The sequence below is a fragment of the Myxine glutinosa genome, chromosome 10, assembly GCF_964187855.1.
Source record: "Myxine glutinosa chromosome 10, kmMyxGlut1.1, whole genome shotgun sequence".
NCBI classification, from domain to species: domain Eukaryota; kingdom Metazoa; phylum Chordata; class Myxini; order Myxiniformes; family Myxinidae; genus Myxine; species Myxine glutinosa.
Genome location: NC_136270.1, coordinates 6,646,319 through 6,663,228, shown reverse-complemented (window position 1 = coordinate 6,663,228; position 16,910 = coordinate 6,646,319). Strand labels below are relative to the sequence as shown.

At 48.3% G+C, this 16,910-nt stretch overlaps 1 protein-coding gene and 1 long non-coding RNA gene across 3 annotated transcripts in view; one reads left to right on the top strand and one right to left on the bottom strand.

Annotated features, from left to right (window-relative positions):
* MAP2K4 (mitogen-activated protein kinase kinase 4) overlaps positions 1–1,517 on the bottom strand; it is an 81,654-nt gene extending 80,137 nt beyond the window's left edge. Inside the window, exon 1 of one of the 2 annotated variants that reach the window (XM_068127105.2) lies at positions 1,221–1,517. In XM_068127105.2, coding sequence (XP_067983206.1) covers positions 1,221–1,278 — 58 coding nt within the window. In that variant the 5' untranslated portion in view covers positions 1,279–1,517. The remainder of the gene's footprint in view (positions 1–1,220) is intronic. The other variant, XM_068127104.2, reaches the window with a different exon arrangement.
* LOC144893982 (uncharacterized) lies at positions 360–13,696 on the top strand. Its single transcript, XR_013624662.1, has 3 exons — positions 360–1,009; positions 4,214–4,281; positions 13,325–13,696. It is a non-coding gene; the product is annotated as an uncharacterized LOC144893982 (long non-coding RNA).
* The last annotated feature ends 3,214 nt before the right edge of the window (positions 13,697–16,910 follow it).

Sequence of the window (16,910 nt, the reverse complement as noted above, 5' to 3'; positions counted from 1 at the left end):
ACACACTCACAAACACTTACACAAAGACAAACAAACACACACACACAAACACAAACACGTACACACACAAAAAGATGTATGCACACAAACACAAACACGTACACACACAAAAACATGTACACACACACAAACACGTACACACACAAAAACATGTACACACACACAAACACGTACACACACAAAAACACGTACACACACAAAAACATGTACACACACAAACACACAAAAACATGTACACACATAAAAACATGTACACACAAACACGTAAACACGTAAACACAAATACACCCATACACACACACAAACACGTACACACACACAAACACTTACACAAAGACAAACAAACACACACACACAAACACAAACACGTACACACACAAAAAGATGTATGCACACAAACACAAACACGTACACACACAAAAACACGTACACACACAAAAACATGTACACACACAAACACACAAAAACATGTACACACATAAAAACATGTACACACAAACACGTAAACACAAATACACCCATACACACACACAAACATGTACACACACACACTTGCGTACATGTTTGTGCATGTACATACAAGCACGTACAAACACAAGCACGTTGCCACGTACACACACAAAAACATGTACACACAAGTATTTTATAATGTTGGGAAAATAATTAAAGAAGATTCCCATGATGATCACGAGTCGTTGTCAAGATGACCGTTTGTATTTCCACCAGATAGAGATACTGATCATTGAGTTTCCTCCCTCGTTCCACACAACCTTCTCATCCTCCTCCTCCTCCTCCTCCTTTCCATCACATCACCCCATCCCCTAATTGCCTCCCTAGGTCCAACCACACGGGCTCCCACTTCATCTCCATCGTGCTCCTTCCGCACCATCCTTATCCCGCCACCACCTGGTTTTCCCCTTCTCTGGCATCCTCGTGTCCCGATCTAAGCTCATCCAGTCCGGGTATTCGCCTCTGTTAAGCCGATCGTCTAATTCACAATCTTGGAGAGGTGAGCACTTCGTTAGTTATAGTTGTCCGTGGGGACAAGACACCTCATCCCGCGGGATGGGATCATCCTTGGCCGGAAGCAGCTCAGGCGTCCCCGCCCGGGGCCTTCCTATCCTACCCCAGTCCGGCCTCAAGGGCCCGGCACACGAGCCGCCGGTTCCCGGCCACAACCGCCCTCTCAGCCTCGGCTAGTGCGGGTTAGTGCACGCTACCTTGGAAGCTGCTGCTGCTGAAATGCGGGTTTCCCGCGGGGCTGGGTGGCGTCGCCATGGCCGGAGGTGCCCAGGCCTGGCTGCAGCGCAGTTTGCCGAGGGTCGAGAGGAAAACAGACACCGGGGAGGTTATACTTGCCGCTACGCCACGTAAACGCCCATACGGTGCGGAAGGGTCAATGGCGGCAACGGGTCGGCCGAGGATAGGAAGAATGAAAGCGCGGAGCAAAAGGCCCCAGGGGGAGGCTGGGTTCGCGGAGACCCCGGAATGCACGCGTGACGTCACGTTCGTAGGGGCGAGGCAACGCAACGAAAGCCGTGCGTGCTGACGAAGGCCGTGCGTGCTGACGTATACTTTGCGATGTTACGTCACGTCGAACGTAACGCCTGGGAAATAAATCGCGTTAAACGACACGATTTGAAAGACCTATATATTTTTTACATGTACACATAATATATTTTCCTTTTATTTTCATTTTTCTCCGCTCACTCCTTTCCTCTTCCGGGAAGTCCCTTCGATCGACAAATTTTTCTTCTCACACTTCTCTCACATTCCCATAATTATTCATTGATAAAATATTTCGTTCATTCATTCATTCATTCATTGCCTTTTGTCTGGGTTTTTTTTTCGATTTAAATTTTCTTTCTCGACCGCACTAACACAACTTCCCAGTCATTGGTTCGTTTCCGAGAAAGGTGCAAACTAAAAAACAGGAAATCGAATGATGATGATGAGAAAATGTGTAAATAAACGCGGTGCCATCTTGGAAGAGTGAAATGTGTGAAAAGTGACCCCAAAGTTGGAAGCTCCAGTTATCTACTATAAATTGATGAGGTGTGTGTGTGTGTATGTGTGTGTGTGTGTGTGTGTGTGTGATACTTTTTGTGTGTGTGTGATACTTTTTGTGTCTATTAATTACGTGCTATTGAAATGTACCTTTTAACTCTTTCGATGGAGACTCTTTCGACCTTTGAAGACCCTTTAAGACCTCTAAGACCCGAAAGACCCAAAACTTCCTGAGGACCCAGAAGTCCCCAAAGTCTCTGAGGAACCAAAATACCCAGTAGATCAAAACATCCCCAAGGACCCCAAAGTCCCAAAAGACCAAAAAGGCCCAGAGGACCCAAAAGACCCGCCCCCGCCCCCCAATGTCCTTAATAACCCAAAAGTCCCCAAGGACCCAAAAAGTCCTTGATGATTCAAAAGTTCCTGAGGAACCATAATACCCAAAAGACCCAGTAGACCAAAACATCCCCAAGGACCCAAAAGACCCAGAGGACCCAAAATACCCCTCCCCCCACCCCCCAAAGTCCTTAATAACCCAAAAGTCCCCAAGGACCCAAAAAGTCCTTGATGATTCAAAAGTTCCCGAGGAGCCAAAATACCCAAAAGTCCTTACTTCCCTGGAGGGAAGAGTGAGATAGAAAAGAAGCTTGGTGTTGGCTTGATGGTTAAGGTGGCTGGTTACCTTCGCAAAAGCGGAAGGTTATGTTTTGATCACTGTGTATTTATTTGTATGTCTGTGTGTGTGTGTGTGTGTGTGTATGTTATTCGCATAACTCAAAAAGTATTCAACCGAATTGCATGAAATTTGGTGGGATGATTGGTTATTATACGGGACACATTTGATTAGATTTTGGGAGCAATCGGGTCAAAGGTCAAGGTCAAGGTCACGAAAAGGTCAAAATCGTATTTTTTTTTATGTGATTCTTCACCATTGAGTGATATGGTCGACCAGGCGGAGGTATATGCTCTCTACTGAGTGCCGTTCTAGTTTAAGATCTTGGGGTCTTCAGTTTGAGCCCCTGCCGTGCCGTTAAACAACATGAGGTGGGTTGAGTCAGCCTGAACATCCTTCCAATGCAAGCAGCAGCCGCAGGCTACACATACAAAATAATAATAAACCAGGCCTTGGCCTCTCCATGGCGTTCCAGTGTCTCTGTCGGGGTATGTATACTTGGCAGATGTCACTGGTAGGACGAAGGCGGAATTGAGCGGCCAATATGAACTCGGCACACAGGCAGGATGCGTTGGCAGACATGAATGGACAATGGACACAGCTGTCCACATAGGCTAGACGCTCCCATCCCCTTACCCTTTTCTCAGCACGTCTCCATCTTTCCTCCCAGTGCCTCTCACCTTCTTTGACTGGCTTTCCAGCACCTTCTCACGCTTTTCTTTCAGTGGCACACACATTTTATCCCTGTGCAAAGAAGGGAGGTAGTCTGTCCGCCATGCGCGTTGCAGACAGCATAGGTAAATTAGGGGTTTTCAGCATAAAAAGTAGGGGGAGGATAATTGAGGACATTGGCTTTGTGGAACTAACTTGTGACTTTTTTTTTTTAAACAGTTTTCTTTATACTGGCTTAGGGTGAAGTTAGACAGACTTTGCATGCGTGTAACCCGAGATAGACACAAATTTCCAGCACACCCTTTTACATGTACATACGCATCCCAGGACTCCCTCCCCCCCTTCTCCATAGCCTCACATTTCCGTAAGCTAAATAAAGCAAGACCATGTGATGTCACCGCATCATTTTAGGATCCTGTGCATATCCACAAATCAGATTATTCTGCTCTTTCACATCATTGTTGAAGATGCAGCCATGTTCCAACATTCCAAACAAGAGGCTGAAGGGGACTGTGGGAGCAGACTGCACCAACGTATGGTTATTTGTCTGTGCTCTTTTCTCTTTTGAGAGTCGAGCAAGGAAGCAACACGTACCATTTTATATGTCTTTGGTATGACTTGGCTGGGGTCTGGTTCGAACCGCTGACTTTTCAGACTCGGAGGAGATGCTCTACCCAGGAGGCCTCTGGGGGAACATCAAAACCCAGTGATATAATATGGCTGGGCTTGAAAAGACATATTTACTTTTTTAAGACAGGGCTTAAAAGTTTATAATGGGTTATCGGAAAGACTATCCCAAATGGAAATGGATAGCAATACCCAGCAACATAGCACGTCATTTTCTTCTTCTTTTGTATGCAGAACAAGGCTGTGGGGCAGCATCATTGGCTGAGGGCGTGGCTGTGCCGCTGATGTAGCGCCCTCTGCAGGTTAGAGCAGGTATTGCAATTTGTTGAGGGTGCTGTTGATGGCTCGGGCTCGCCCACTCTGCTCGGGACACTGAAGGATCTCTAACATCTGCCAATTAATGCCGGCAGACAGGACGCCACCCTGCCACGCGTTATTTTAAAAGGACAGCTACACCATCTTGGCTATAAATCACATCATGATAGCTCATTGGTGTTTGAATATAAAAGTGTGAATTTTTTAAAATTCCATTATTATTACTAGTGGGGTCACCCGTGGGAATTCCACGGCCATGGAGGTGTATCGTTGCGATCGGTGCAGCCGTTTTTGCGGTACCCGGGACAATAATGTTAGGCTGGAGTCCAAACCTGAAAATGCTGCAGACCAAAGCTGAAATTGGAAAAACAAAACAATATAGCCTATTTTACTCCAGGGGGTCCCAGTATTACCCACCCAAAATATCGTTGTGATCGGTTCAGCCGTTTTTGCAGTACCCGGGAACGGACGGACGGACGGACGGACGGACATTTGGTGAATTAAAGTAAGATTATTGAGCCACCTCCCCCACCCCCACCTTCCTCCCTCCTCCCCTCCCACCCCAATAAGGAATTGTGTAATAAAATTGATTATATAAAACTCTCCTACATGGCAATGTGATATCGCAAGTCCATTTGCTTATTTGGCCCAGAAACAGCCACAGGAATGTTCTATCACAGCTTGGGAATTTGCCTGGAATATCAATGTTAGTTTTGTGTCGTGGTTTATGTTTTTATTGAAAAATGTTTTTTAAATGCTGCGACAAGGGCTAACTCTTAGCAGACATGTGTCGCTTGCAAAACATATTATAAATGCAACACGATTCTATAATCGATGGCTTATACTGATACAACAACAACAACAACAACATGCATTTTAAAGGCCATTTTCCCTGCTAGAGCGGGGGTTAGCCTTGCGGTCCCCATGACAATCTTCTCCATTTTGCCCTATTTTCTGCATCTCTCCTTGTTAACCCCCTTGCCCGCATTTCTTCTTCCACCATCTTTAGCCAAGTCTTTCTCGGTCTTCCTCGTCTTCTACTTCCTTCTACATTCATTTCCATCACTCTTCTCAACCTGTTCCTCTTCACAGCTTCAATCACAGGCTCTATTCCCATCATCTTTCGCAATTTATCATTTGTCTTCCTCTCTCTCAACGATACTCCGCACATCCGTCGAACCATTCGCATTTCCACCCTTTCCAACCTTCGTTGCTGCTCTACGTTCATTACCCATGTCTCGCTCCCATAAATCATAACACTTCTCACACATGCAGCATACACCTTTCCCTTCAGCTTCAACGACACTCCCCTCATCATCAGCACGCCACTCAATTCCCGAAACTTCTTCCATGCACATCTCACTCGAGCAACCGTTGCCGAGTCTGATCCACCTTCTCCATTCAGCATGTCTCCGAGGTAGCAAAATGTTTTCACACCTTCCAGCTTCACGCCATCTCCAAGATCCAACTCAACATTTCCTCCATCTGCAGCTCCCTCTGTGCACACCTTACATTTGAATGTAGCTGCCACACTGGTTAATGACCCTCTCAGACCACTACATTTTTGATGAACCCACTCAGCGCACATTGTACACTGAATGGAGTTCACTCCGACACCCTTCCTACACACAGCACAGGGCCACTTCCCAGTTCTTTCCACCTCACCACATGCTTTACCACTTGCCATCACCTTCGTCTTTCCGATATTCACCTTCAGACCTTTTGTCTCCATACATTCCTTCCACGTGTTCATCTTTTCCTTCAGTCCATCCATACTTTCCGCAATCAACACCAGATCATCTGCATACAACAACTCCCACGGTAAACCCTCCTTTACGTTCTGAGCCAGCACCTCCATCACAGCTACAAATAGTAGTGGACTTAGTACCGACCCCTGATGCACTCCCACCTTCACCTCAAACTCACCACTGTTCCCGTCCTTCGTCCTTACAGCTGTGCGTGCTCTTTTGTACATTGCCATCACTACTCTGATCAACCATTCTTCCACTCCTAACTTCCTCAATGCCCATGTCAATACTTTGCGTGGAACCCGATCGAATGCTTTCTCCAGATCAACAAACCCAAGAAACAACTTCTTCCTCTTCTCCATGTACTTCTCCTGAAACTGCCTCACAATGAAAAGCGCGTCTGTCGTTCCTCTTCCTGGCATAAATCCAAACTGCATTTCGTCGATCTTCACTTTCTTCCTTATCCTCCTCTCCAACACCCTTTCCAATACCTTCATTCCATGCTCCAATAACTTTATCGCTCGGTACGAGCCACACTCCAGAGGGTCACCTTTCCCCTTGTATAGAGGGACGAGGGTACTCAGTTCCCAATCCACTGGAATGCGGCCTTCTTTCACCACCAGATTACAAATCTCTGTCATTCTCTTCACACCCCAACTTCCTGCTGCCTTCAACATATCTCCCACAACTCCCGTCGGCCCTCCCGCTTTTCTACCCTTCATTGCTTTTATCGCTTCCTCAACTTCCTTCTCAGTTATCTTCTCTGCCGGTTATAAAACTGGGTTACTCTCTATGTTGCCATCCCATTCATTCTCTGTATTCAACAGCATTTCCATATATCTTTTCCATCTTCCTTTAATTCCATCTGGGTCGACAACGATTTGTCCCACTTCATCCTTCAAGCAGCTCACCCCCATCACATCACACCTCTCTTTCGCTATCTGCTTTGCAATCCTGAATACCGCTCTCTGACCCTCTTCCGAATCCAAGCGTTCTCCGAACATTTTCCTACATGCCTCCTGCGCCTTTGCTACCTCTTTCTTTGCAGCCTTCCTGGCTGCCTTATAACTTTCATGCTCTGCTGTTTCTGCTCCCGTACCCTTCGCCTTCTGCCACTCCTTGAACTTCTTCCTCTTCTCGTCAATCGTCTTTCCAACTTCATCATCCCACCACCATGTTTCCGAGTGCCTTGGTGGTCCTTTTGTCCATCCACATACCTCACCAACGGCTCCCAACAGACTAGCTTTCATTGACATCCAACCACTTTCAAGCTCAACCACATCATCCTCGACCCTACTCAGCCTCTCTTTTAATGCCTCCCTTACTGTCACCTCTTTCAACCTCCACACCTTCATTCTCGGTTGGTACTTCACCCGCCGAGCTCTCCTCGGCTTATACTGATGGCTTATACTGATAATGGGATTCAAAAACCATCACACAAATCAAAACAAACCATAAAGAGCAAACATCTTTAGTTAAAAAGTTAAACATCTAATTCGATGTTGAAGAACGTTTTCACCTGTTTAGGACCATTTGTAAAGATAGTGATGCAAGAATTGATCTTATCAAACATACAGTACCTGTAGAAAGTCTACACCCCCTTTCAAAATGTTCAACTTTTATTGCCTTATAACCTGGAATTAAATTGCACTAGGGCATGCCCGTACTATATCTATATCTAAAATTATATCCCCCCCTCTATTTACATGAAATGGTTTGGTCCATGAAATGTTTTGGTTCATTCGCAACGCCAAAGCGAACGGCGAATGCTTTACATGAAATGGTTTGGTCCATGAAATGTTTTGGTCCATTCGCAACGCCAAAGCGAACGGCGAACGGCTTGCGAGTACAGTGACAATCCCCCCCCCCCCCCCCCCTCTATTTACATGAAATGGTTTTTATTAGTTTTAAAACATAGTTTAACGCCAACATAGCGCCAACATAGTTTGCCAACGTGAAATAAATGAATACGCTCTCAAATGTGCCATCCGAGGCAGAGTGTGTTCGCCACGTTCGGCACACGCGATAGCTCGCTGCTCTCTGATTGGTTGAATCGTTTTTTGGACATAGCTCGGTAAGTAATTGTCCGATTAATATGAAACCTTGAAAAGGCACATCCTCGGGTCCCCAGCAATATACCTGGCAAGTTTAAAGTATATCGGACCCGTGGTTGTCGAGAAACAGCGGTCACAGACAAACAAACAAACAAACACACAGAGATTACTGGAATTATAGATAGATGAAATCAGGCTTTTTCCATCTTTATTTACACATCATAACCCACAACTTCCAAGTGAAAAACAAACTCTACAAATTTCAGAAAATTAATTTAAAATACAAAACTAGAATATCTTGGTTGGATAAGTGTCCACCCCCCCTTATAATAGCAATTGTAAATTAGCTCAGGTGTAACCAATCACCTTCAAAATGACACACCAAGTTAATTGGCCTTCATCTGTGTTAAATTGTAGTGATTCTGATTAGTTCAGAATAAAATCAGCTGTTCCTGTAGGTTTCCTATCCTGGGTAGTGCATTTCACAGCAAAGACTCAACCATGAGCACAAGGAGCTTTCAAAAGATCTTCGGGATAAAGTTGTGGAAAGACACAGATCAGGGGATGAATGAATGAATGAATGAATGATCGTTTAAAGGCCATTTTCCCCACTAGAGCAGGGGTTAGCCTTGCGGGCCCCATGACAATCATGGTTCCCTGTTTGAGGCAATGTTTTTATGACCGGATGCCCTTCCTGACGCCAACCCTTAGTCGCCTCTTACGATGCGCAGGGATACAGTGTATCTATTCTAAACCGGGGTCCACACCGGGATCATTCATCCCAGCAAGCTGGTACTCAATTTGCCGACCTCGGAAGGATGACAGGCTGAATCAACCCCCCTGGTGTTAATTCGGCGATCGACCGGGATTCGAACCCAGGACCCTTGGATCCCAAGCGGGATGGGTAGAAAAAAATATTTCAAAGGCCTTGAATATCCCTTGGAGCACAGTCAAGACAATCATTAAGGTGGAAGGTGTATGGTACCACCAAGACCCTGCCTAGATCAACCCGTCACTCCAAACTGGATGAGGAAGCAAGGAGGAGACTGATCAGAGAGGCCACCAAGAGGCCAATGGCAACTCTGAAAGAGCTGCAGGCCTTTTTGGCAAAGACTGGTCACTGTGTACATGTGACAACAATATCCCAAGCACTCCACAAGTCTGGCCTGTACGGTAAGGTGGCAAGAAGGAAGCCATTATTCAAAAAAGCCCACCTTGAATCCCGTTTGAGGTATGCAAACAACCACTCTGGAGATTCTGAAGCCATGTGGCGAAAAGTTTTGTGGTCTAACGACCACATGACGATGTTTCTCGTCAGCAGGGACTGGGGCATTTGTCAGGATAGAAGGGGAAATGGATGGAGAAAAATACAGAAATATCCTAGAGAAAAACTTGCTGCCCTCTGCAAGAAAGCTGAAATTGGGACAGAAGTTCACCTTTCACCATTACAACAACCTGAAGCACACAGCCAAAGCTACACTGGAGTGGCTAAGGAACAAAAAGATAAATGTCCTTGAGTGGCCCAATCAGAGCCCCGTCCTAAATCCAATGGAAAATCTGTGGCATGACTTGAACATTTCTGCCCATCAACGCTCCCCACGCAACTTGACTGAGCTTGAACAGTTTTGTTCCAGAAGAATGAGCAAATATTGCCCAATCAAAGTGTGCAAAGTTGGTAGAGACCTATCTCAAAAGACTCACAGCTGTTTTAGGGGGGTGGACACTTATCCAACCAAGATATTATAGTTTTGTATTTTAAATTAATTTTCTGAAACTTGTAGAATTTGTTTTTCACTTGCACGTTCTGGGTTACGATGTGTAAATAAAGGTGGAAGAAGTCTGAGTTAATGCATTTTAGTTCCAGGCTATAAGGTAGCAAAAGGTGAAAATTTTGAAAGGGGGTGAAGACTTTCTATAGGCACTGCATTGCTTGTGTGAATCGGTTGTTTTCGGTATATATAGTCAATTCCTGCAAGTTTACTTGTATGGTAACTGTCTGCGATAACGTCTTCTGCAGTCCGTTTTCTGGCAGTTGAAGCTGCCTCTGATCGTCTGATGGTAGAGTACCAAGAACATTTTACAATATAGAGCTTTATTGATTTTGCTCGGAATTGCAGCGCCCCCTGTAGGTTAGAGCAGGAATTTGTATTTTATTCAGGGTGCTGCCCATATCTTGCCTACTCTTCACGAAGGGCATCTTTAACGTCCACCAACTAATACCAGCAGATGGGACGTCCAGTTTAACATCAATCCGAGGGACGGCACACACATTGATGAACCACCCGGCCTACGGAACACCAGGGTGACAGTTTATAGCCGAGATTCCAACCCAGGGTGGGCAGGTCAGAGGTGAATGTGCATACCTCTCGCCTATCTTGCCAGCACATTTTAACATTGACAGTTTTGCAAATAGCAATACTAGATTGGCTAAAACACCAGCTGCCACCTGTATTGGTTACAGCCATACGAGGTCATCGGACAGAGTGCGTTTCAGTAGCTGAGGGTTGCAGAAAAAATTAATACAAGTATGTGAATCTCTATGAAAATCTTAAATAAAAAAAAGGTCTTTACCTATTCAACCACCATTGTAGTTCATATCAGACTTCAATAAATCAGTTCAGTTCATCAGTCTTATCTTTACGAAGCACTGCGAGAGAGCACTTCTGGGGACATCTTACTATAATTCACCGAATGTCTGCCTGTCTGTCTGTTCCCAGGTACCGCAAAAACGGCTGAACCGATCGCAACGAAATTTTGGGTGGGTAATCCTGGGACCCCCTGGAGTAAAATAGGCTATATTGTTTTTCCAATTTTTTTCTTCCTATTTTCCAATTTTTCCAATTTCCAATTTTTCCAATTTCCAATTTTTCCAATTTTCCAATTTTTTCAAACATGATGGAATAATATTTACCGATATGAACAGTGATGTGGCTTTTATTGAAATTCTACAAATGCTGTTTAGATTTTGATGATTTGCGTGTGATATGATTTAACGGATGTTTATATAAATCGTTTAAAAACAAAAAAAAAAAGCCTTCAATTTCTGATATTTTGCCTTTTCATTTGGGCCTCCCAATTGAAGCCCTGCCCGTAGTGCGGGTACCGTTCCTTGTAAGTGCAAACTTGCTAAAATACCATAACGCTGACCTTAGTAGATCTTCTGAAAAGTGAGTTAGTTGGGAATCCCTTGAAGGGCAATGGCAGTGCAATGCATATTTTTGCTTTTATGAGCTTTTTTGGAGGAAGAAAATTTTAAGGCCCACATATATCATGTGCCAGTCATGCTGTATCATCATGGTGCCGCCTTACCATATTTATTGCAGATGCAATTTTTTTTCTAAACCATAAAGTTGTCAAAGTAGTATACTATAAGTCTGTAACTGCAAACGACTTGCCAGAGATGGGATCGTTGGAGGAGGGTAGTGGAGAAAAGAGAGATGTTCAGGCATAATAGCAGGCACATCAATCAAGTGGCAAAGCAGTAAGGAAAGTGATGTACTAAATAGCTTCAGGCCATGTCGTTGAGCTTTGTTCCCAAAATAACTTTTAGAAAATGCTGCAACGTTTTCCTTTTGCAATACCAAATGAATTACTGCTAATAACAATTAAGTGAAAATTTAGGATTTGCAAACTCACTTTTGCATGTCCGTGAAGTTAGCACCTTTTACCCTTTTAATACCTGATTCAAAGTTAGGGTTGTAGCATTACAAAAATTGGGGGAGTTGTGGACTGTACCATTACAAAAAAGGGGATGCATAATGCGTAAATAGGGTAAATTCGTTTATCGTGGCCTTTACCAGATTCGAACCATTACCCTATTTGCGTCTTACATAATGTTTCTCAGGCCTTTTCTGGATTCGAACCATGACCAGATTACCGTAACCCCTAATTTACTCTATTTACGCATTATGCACACCCTTTTTGTAATGGTACAATCCACAACAATACACAACTCCCCCTATTTTTGTAATGGTACAACCCTAACTTTGAATCGGGTAAAGGGTGCTAACTTCATGGACATCCGTTTTACTTAATCGTTTTCCTCTGCCTGCAGCTTTTCTGTACACACTCAGATGTTGTTACTCTACCCACGTGAAGCGAAAAGCGGGGTTAAGCAATTGGTTCGCTTTGTCTAACTGTCTGTCTGTCTACAAACGTCGGTGTATGTTCGAGGAACAACTTAATTTGAATTGAATGCTATATTTTGAACATGAATCGGAAAACGAACCTGCCGTTTTACAGTACTTTGGCTCTGAATTCTTCCGATCACGCATGTACAGAGAGGAGTAAGATCATTTTTAAGCAATGAAGACGCATCAATATTTAGCTTTGTCCTTCCTTCCATCCTTCTGTCAAAAATGAAAAGGAACCTTTCTAACCCACCGTGTTTTAAAGGGCTCTACAAGGCAATTCTAGAGGGCTCTAAAGGGTCATTCTGAAGGGTTCTAAAGGATAATTATGGAGGGTTCTAAAAGATAATTATGGAGGGTTTTAAAGGGTAATTATGGAGGGTTCTAAAGGGTAATTATGGAAGGTTCTAAAGGGTAATTCTGAAGGGTTCTAAAGGATAATTCTGAAGGTTCTAAAGTATAATTATGGAGGGTTCTAAAGGATATTTATGGAGGGTTCTAAAAGATAATTATGGAGGGTTTTAAAGGGTAATTATGGAAGGTTCTAAAGGGTAATTCCTGAAGGGTTCTAAAGGGTAATTCTGAAGAGTTCTAAAGGGTAATGCTAAAAGGTTGTAGAGGGTACTTCTGAAGGGTTCTAAAAGGTAATTCTGAAGGGGTTTAAAGGGTAATTCTGAAGGGTTGTAAAGGGAAATTCTAAAGGGGTTCTAAAGGGTAATTCTAATGGGTTTCGTTCATTTCTAGACTTTGCCTATTTCATATGCCAAACTGAACCACTTCCTTCGGACACGGGTGCGATTTTTTTACTCTGACTGCCAGGCAGTCAAACAAAATTAAAAATCATTTCAAACAGGAAACTTACTGCTTTTAAGGATGTCATAAAGGACACGAACCACAGGCACAAATAACTAATGTAACGTGTTAAATAAGGTGGTGCAATAGATGCTGCATCAATGGCGATATGCTTCCGAATTTATTTTTTTCAAAAACTTTAAAAAATCTTTATTTTATTTCAATTGCATTGACTTGAACTTGAACTTGAACACAGGATAATACAAATCGTCTTTTTGGCACTTTCTAAAACCTTTTGTTTAGCAGGACATGGACAAAATATTACGGTGTAGCGGCTACCGCTGGGTTTTCACAATCGCCTTGCACCTATCAAGGACGCGGAGCGATCACCATGCCGGGCTCGTCCAGGACACCCGGGCAGGCCCGCGCTCAACTTGCCAGGCCTCGGTCGGGACGCCCGGGCATGCCCGGGCATGCCCGGGCAGGCTCGCCCTCAACTTGCCAGGCCGCAGCCAGGACGCTGGGCCACGCCCCCTCTCGCCTTTCCTGGGCAAACGCTCCGGGATAATATGTATATATATTGCTGCCCGATAAACGGGCTTTTCAGAGTGCCTGAGTGTTTGGTTTGATTAAAGCAACTCGGATGAATTCCAGCTTTTTGTCGCGTCCATTCTTCCAATCGACGTGGGAGCCCCAGCTCCTTCATTGGTGACCTACCGACATGGACACGGCAGTCGCCCTTAAACTGCCTACCTTCTGGGAGGCTCACGCGGCGGTTTGGTTCGCACAGGCGGATTCCCTGTTCGCCCTGCGAGGCATCACGGCCGACGACACCCGCTTCCACCATGTGGTAGCAGCGCTCGGTTCGGCCACCGCGGCCCGTGCCCTGAGCCTCCTCGAGAGCCCGCCAGCCGCTGACAAATACGGCGCGATTAAGAAGCTTCTCCTCGACGCTTTCGCCCTCCCATCGGCGGAATGCACACGGCGCCTGCTCGACCTGCCCGAGCTCGGCGACACGCGCCCTTCCGAGCGAATGGACTACATGCTTTCACTGCTCGGCGAGCACTCTCCGGCATTCCTGTTCCGGGAGCTGTTCCTCCGTCAGCTGCCTAGCCCGGTACGCCTCGCCCTCGCAAGCACGACGATCACAGATCCCCGGGCCCTTGCCAGAGAAGCCGACAAGATCTCCGCCGCAGGACAGCGCATCGCAGCGGCGACATGGGACCCACCGCCGTCCGCCGCAACACCCATGGCGCCCGAGCACCCGGCACGGTCGACGACCGAACTGCCGACGCAATTGGCGGCCGCTACACCGAGCCGACCACCTCCAGCATGACGACCGGGGCCTCCACCTGACCAAGCGTGGTGTTACTATCATGCCAGGTTCGGACAGAAGGCCCGGACATGCCGACCCCCGTGCACCTTCGGCAGGCCGGGAAACGGCCGGGCCGGCGTTCATTACCAGCCATGAGCGCCGGCCACACGGGCAACTTACTGTTCATCACGGATAAAGCGTCCGGACGGCGCTTCCTGTGCGACACCGGCGCCCAACTGAGCGTCATACCCGCCTCTGACCAGGACAGGCAATCCGCGGTTTGCGGCCCCTCCTTGGTTGCGGCCAACGGATCGACCATCCGCACCTTCGGCCCGCGCAACGTCACCCTCTGCTTCGGCGGCCAACGCTTTGCTTGGACGTTTGTAACCGCAAACGTGCCCATGGCTCTGCTAGGCGCCGACTTCCTCTGCGCACACGGACTGCTGGTGGACGTCCAACGGCGTCGTTTAATCAACGCCGAAACCTTCAGCTCCCTGGTATGCACATTGAGCAGCTCCGCGCCGACCGAGCTGGCATGCGCCGTCCCGGCGGCGAACAAGTTTGCTCGCCTGCTCACGGAGTTCCCGGCCCTCACGCGGCCGACGTTTTCGGCCATCGCAGTACGGCATGGGATCGAGCACCACATACCAACCACGGGCCCGCCGGTCTACGCCAGGGCCCGCCGCCTCGACCCAGCCAAGCTCGCCGTGGCGAAGGCCGAATTCGACGCGTTGGAGCACCTCGGCATCGTGCGGCGCTCCGATAGCGCGTGGGCCTCGCCACTGCACATCGTGCCAAAGCCGGGGGGTGGATGGCGCCCGTGTGGCGACTACCGCCGTCTCAATGACGCTACCACCCCCGACAGGTACCCGATCCCGCATATCCAAGACTTCTCCGCCCGTCTGGCGGGACGGGTCATTTTTTCGAAAATTGATCTCATACGGGGATATCACCAGGTACCTGTCAGGGCGGCCGACGTCCCTAAAACGGCAGTCATCACGCCGTTCGGCTTATTCGAATTCTTGCGGATGCCGTTTGGTCTCAAGAACGCGGCTCAGGCGTTCCAGCGCTTGATGGACGGCGTGCTGCATGACCTGCCGTTCCTTTTCGTTTACCTGGACGACATCCTCGTCGCCAGCACGTCCCGGGCCGAGCACCTCCTCCACCTCCGAACACTGTTCGGGCGCCTCAGCGAGCACGGCCTCATCGTCAACCCGGCCAAATGCCACTTCGGCACGACGGCCGTTGATTTTTTGGGCCACCACATCACCAAGAACGGGGTCGTGCCGCTGCCAACCAAGGTCGAGGCCATCACCACGTTCCCGCGTCCCCGCACCATAAAGGCCCTGCAGGAATTCCTGGGAATGGTGAATTTTTATCACCGCTTCGTGCCCCGCGCTGCTCAACTCATGCGGCCCCTCTACGAAGCCCTCCGGGGCAAGCCGGCCAAGCACGACATCGCCTGGTCCGCAGCAATGGATGCGGCCTTCCAAAGCTCAAAGCGGGCCCTCGCCGACGCAACACTGCTCGCTCACCCGGTGCTCAACGCTCCCATCGCCCTCACCACGGATGCCTCCGACTACGCGGTGGGCGCCGTACATGAGCAATGGGTGAACGGGGTTTGGCAGCCACTCGCTTTTTTCAGCCGGCAGCTCCGGCCGAACGAGCTCAAATACAGCACGTTTGACCAGGAGCTCCTCGGTCTACACCTGGTCGTCCGCCATTTCCGCCACCTCCTGGAGGGCCGACCTTTCACGGCGTTCGTCGACCACAAGCCGTTGGTTTACGCCATGGCCAAGGTCACGGAGCCGTGGTCGGCCCGCCAACAGCGCCACCTCTCCGCCGTGTCGGAGTTTACCACGGACATCCGGCACGTCGCCGGCAAAAACAACGCCGTGGCCGACTGTCTTTCCCGGGCCAGCGCGAACGCGGTCCACCTGGGCGTGGACTTTGCGCTTATGGTGGCGGACCAAACCACCGACACCACGGTGCAAGCCCTCCGGGCGGCGGACACGGGCCTCCGCCTGGCCGACATCCCCTTCGCGGACACTGTACTGCTCTGCGACGTCTCCCAAGGCCAGCCTCGCCCCATCGTGCCCGTCACCTGGCAACGCCGCATCTTCGCCTCCCTCCACGGCCTTTCCCACCCGGGCCGGAAAGCTTCCCAGAAGCTGGTGTCGGCGCGATTCGTCTGGCACGGCCTTCGTCGGGACGTCCGCGATTGGACCAGCACCTGCACGGCCTGCCAACGGGCCAAGGTCCACCGACACACCCAGGCCCCGCTGGCACCTTTCACCGTGCCCGAACGACGTTTCGACCACGTCAACGTGGATCTGGTGGGCCCCCTCCCCCCGTCACGGGGGTTCACACACCTGCTCACCATGGTGGACAGGACCACCAGGTGGCCGGAGGCCGTTCCCCTCGTCTCCACCACCACCGCCGACGTGGCGCAGGCTTTCATCGCCACCTGGGTCGCCTGCTTTGGCGCACCGGCGGACATCTCGTCAGACCGCGGACCACAGTTCACCTCCGAGCTGTGGGGCGCGGTCGCCCGCAACCTGGGGGTCAAGCTCCACC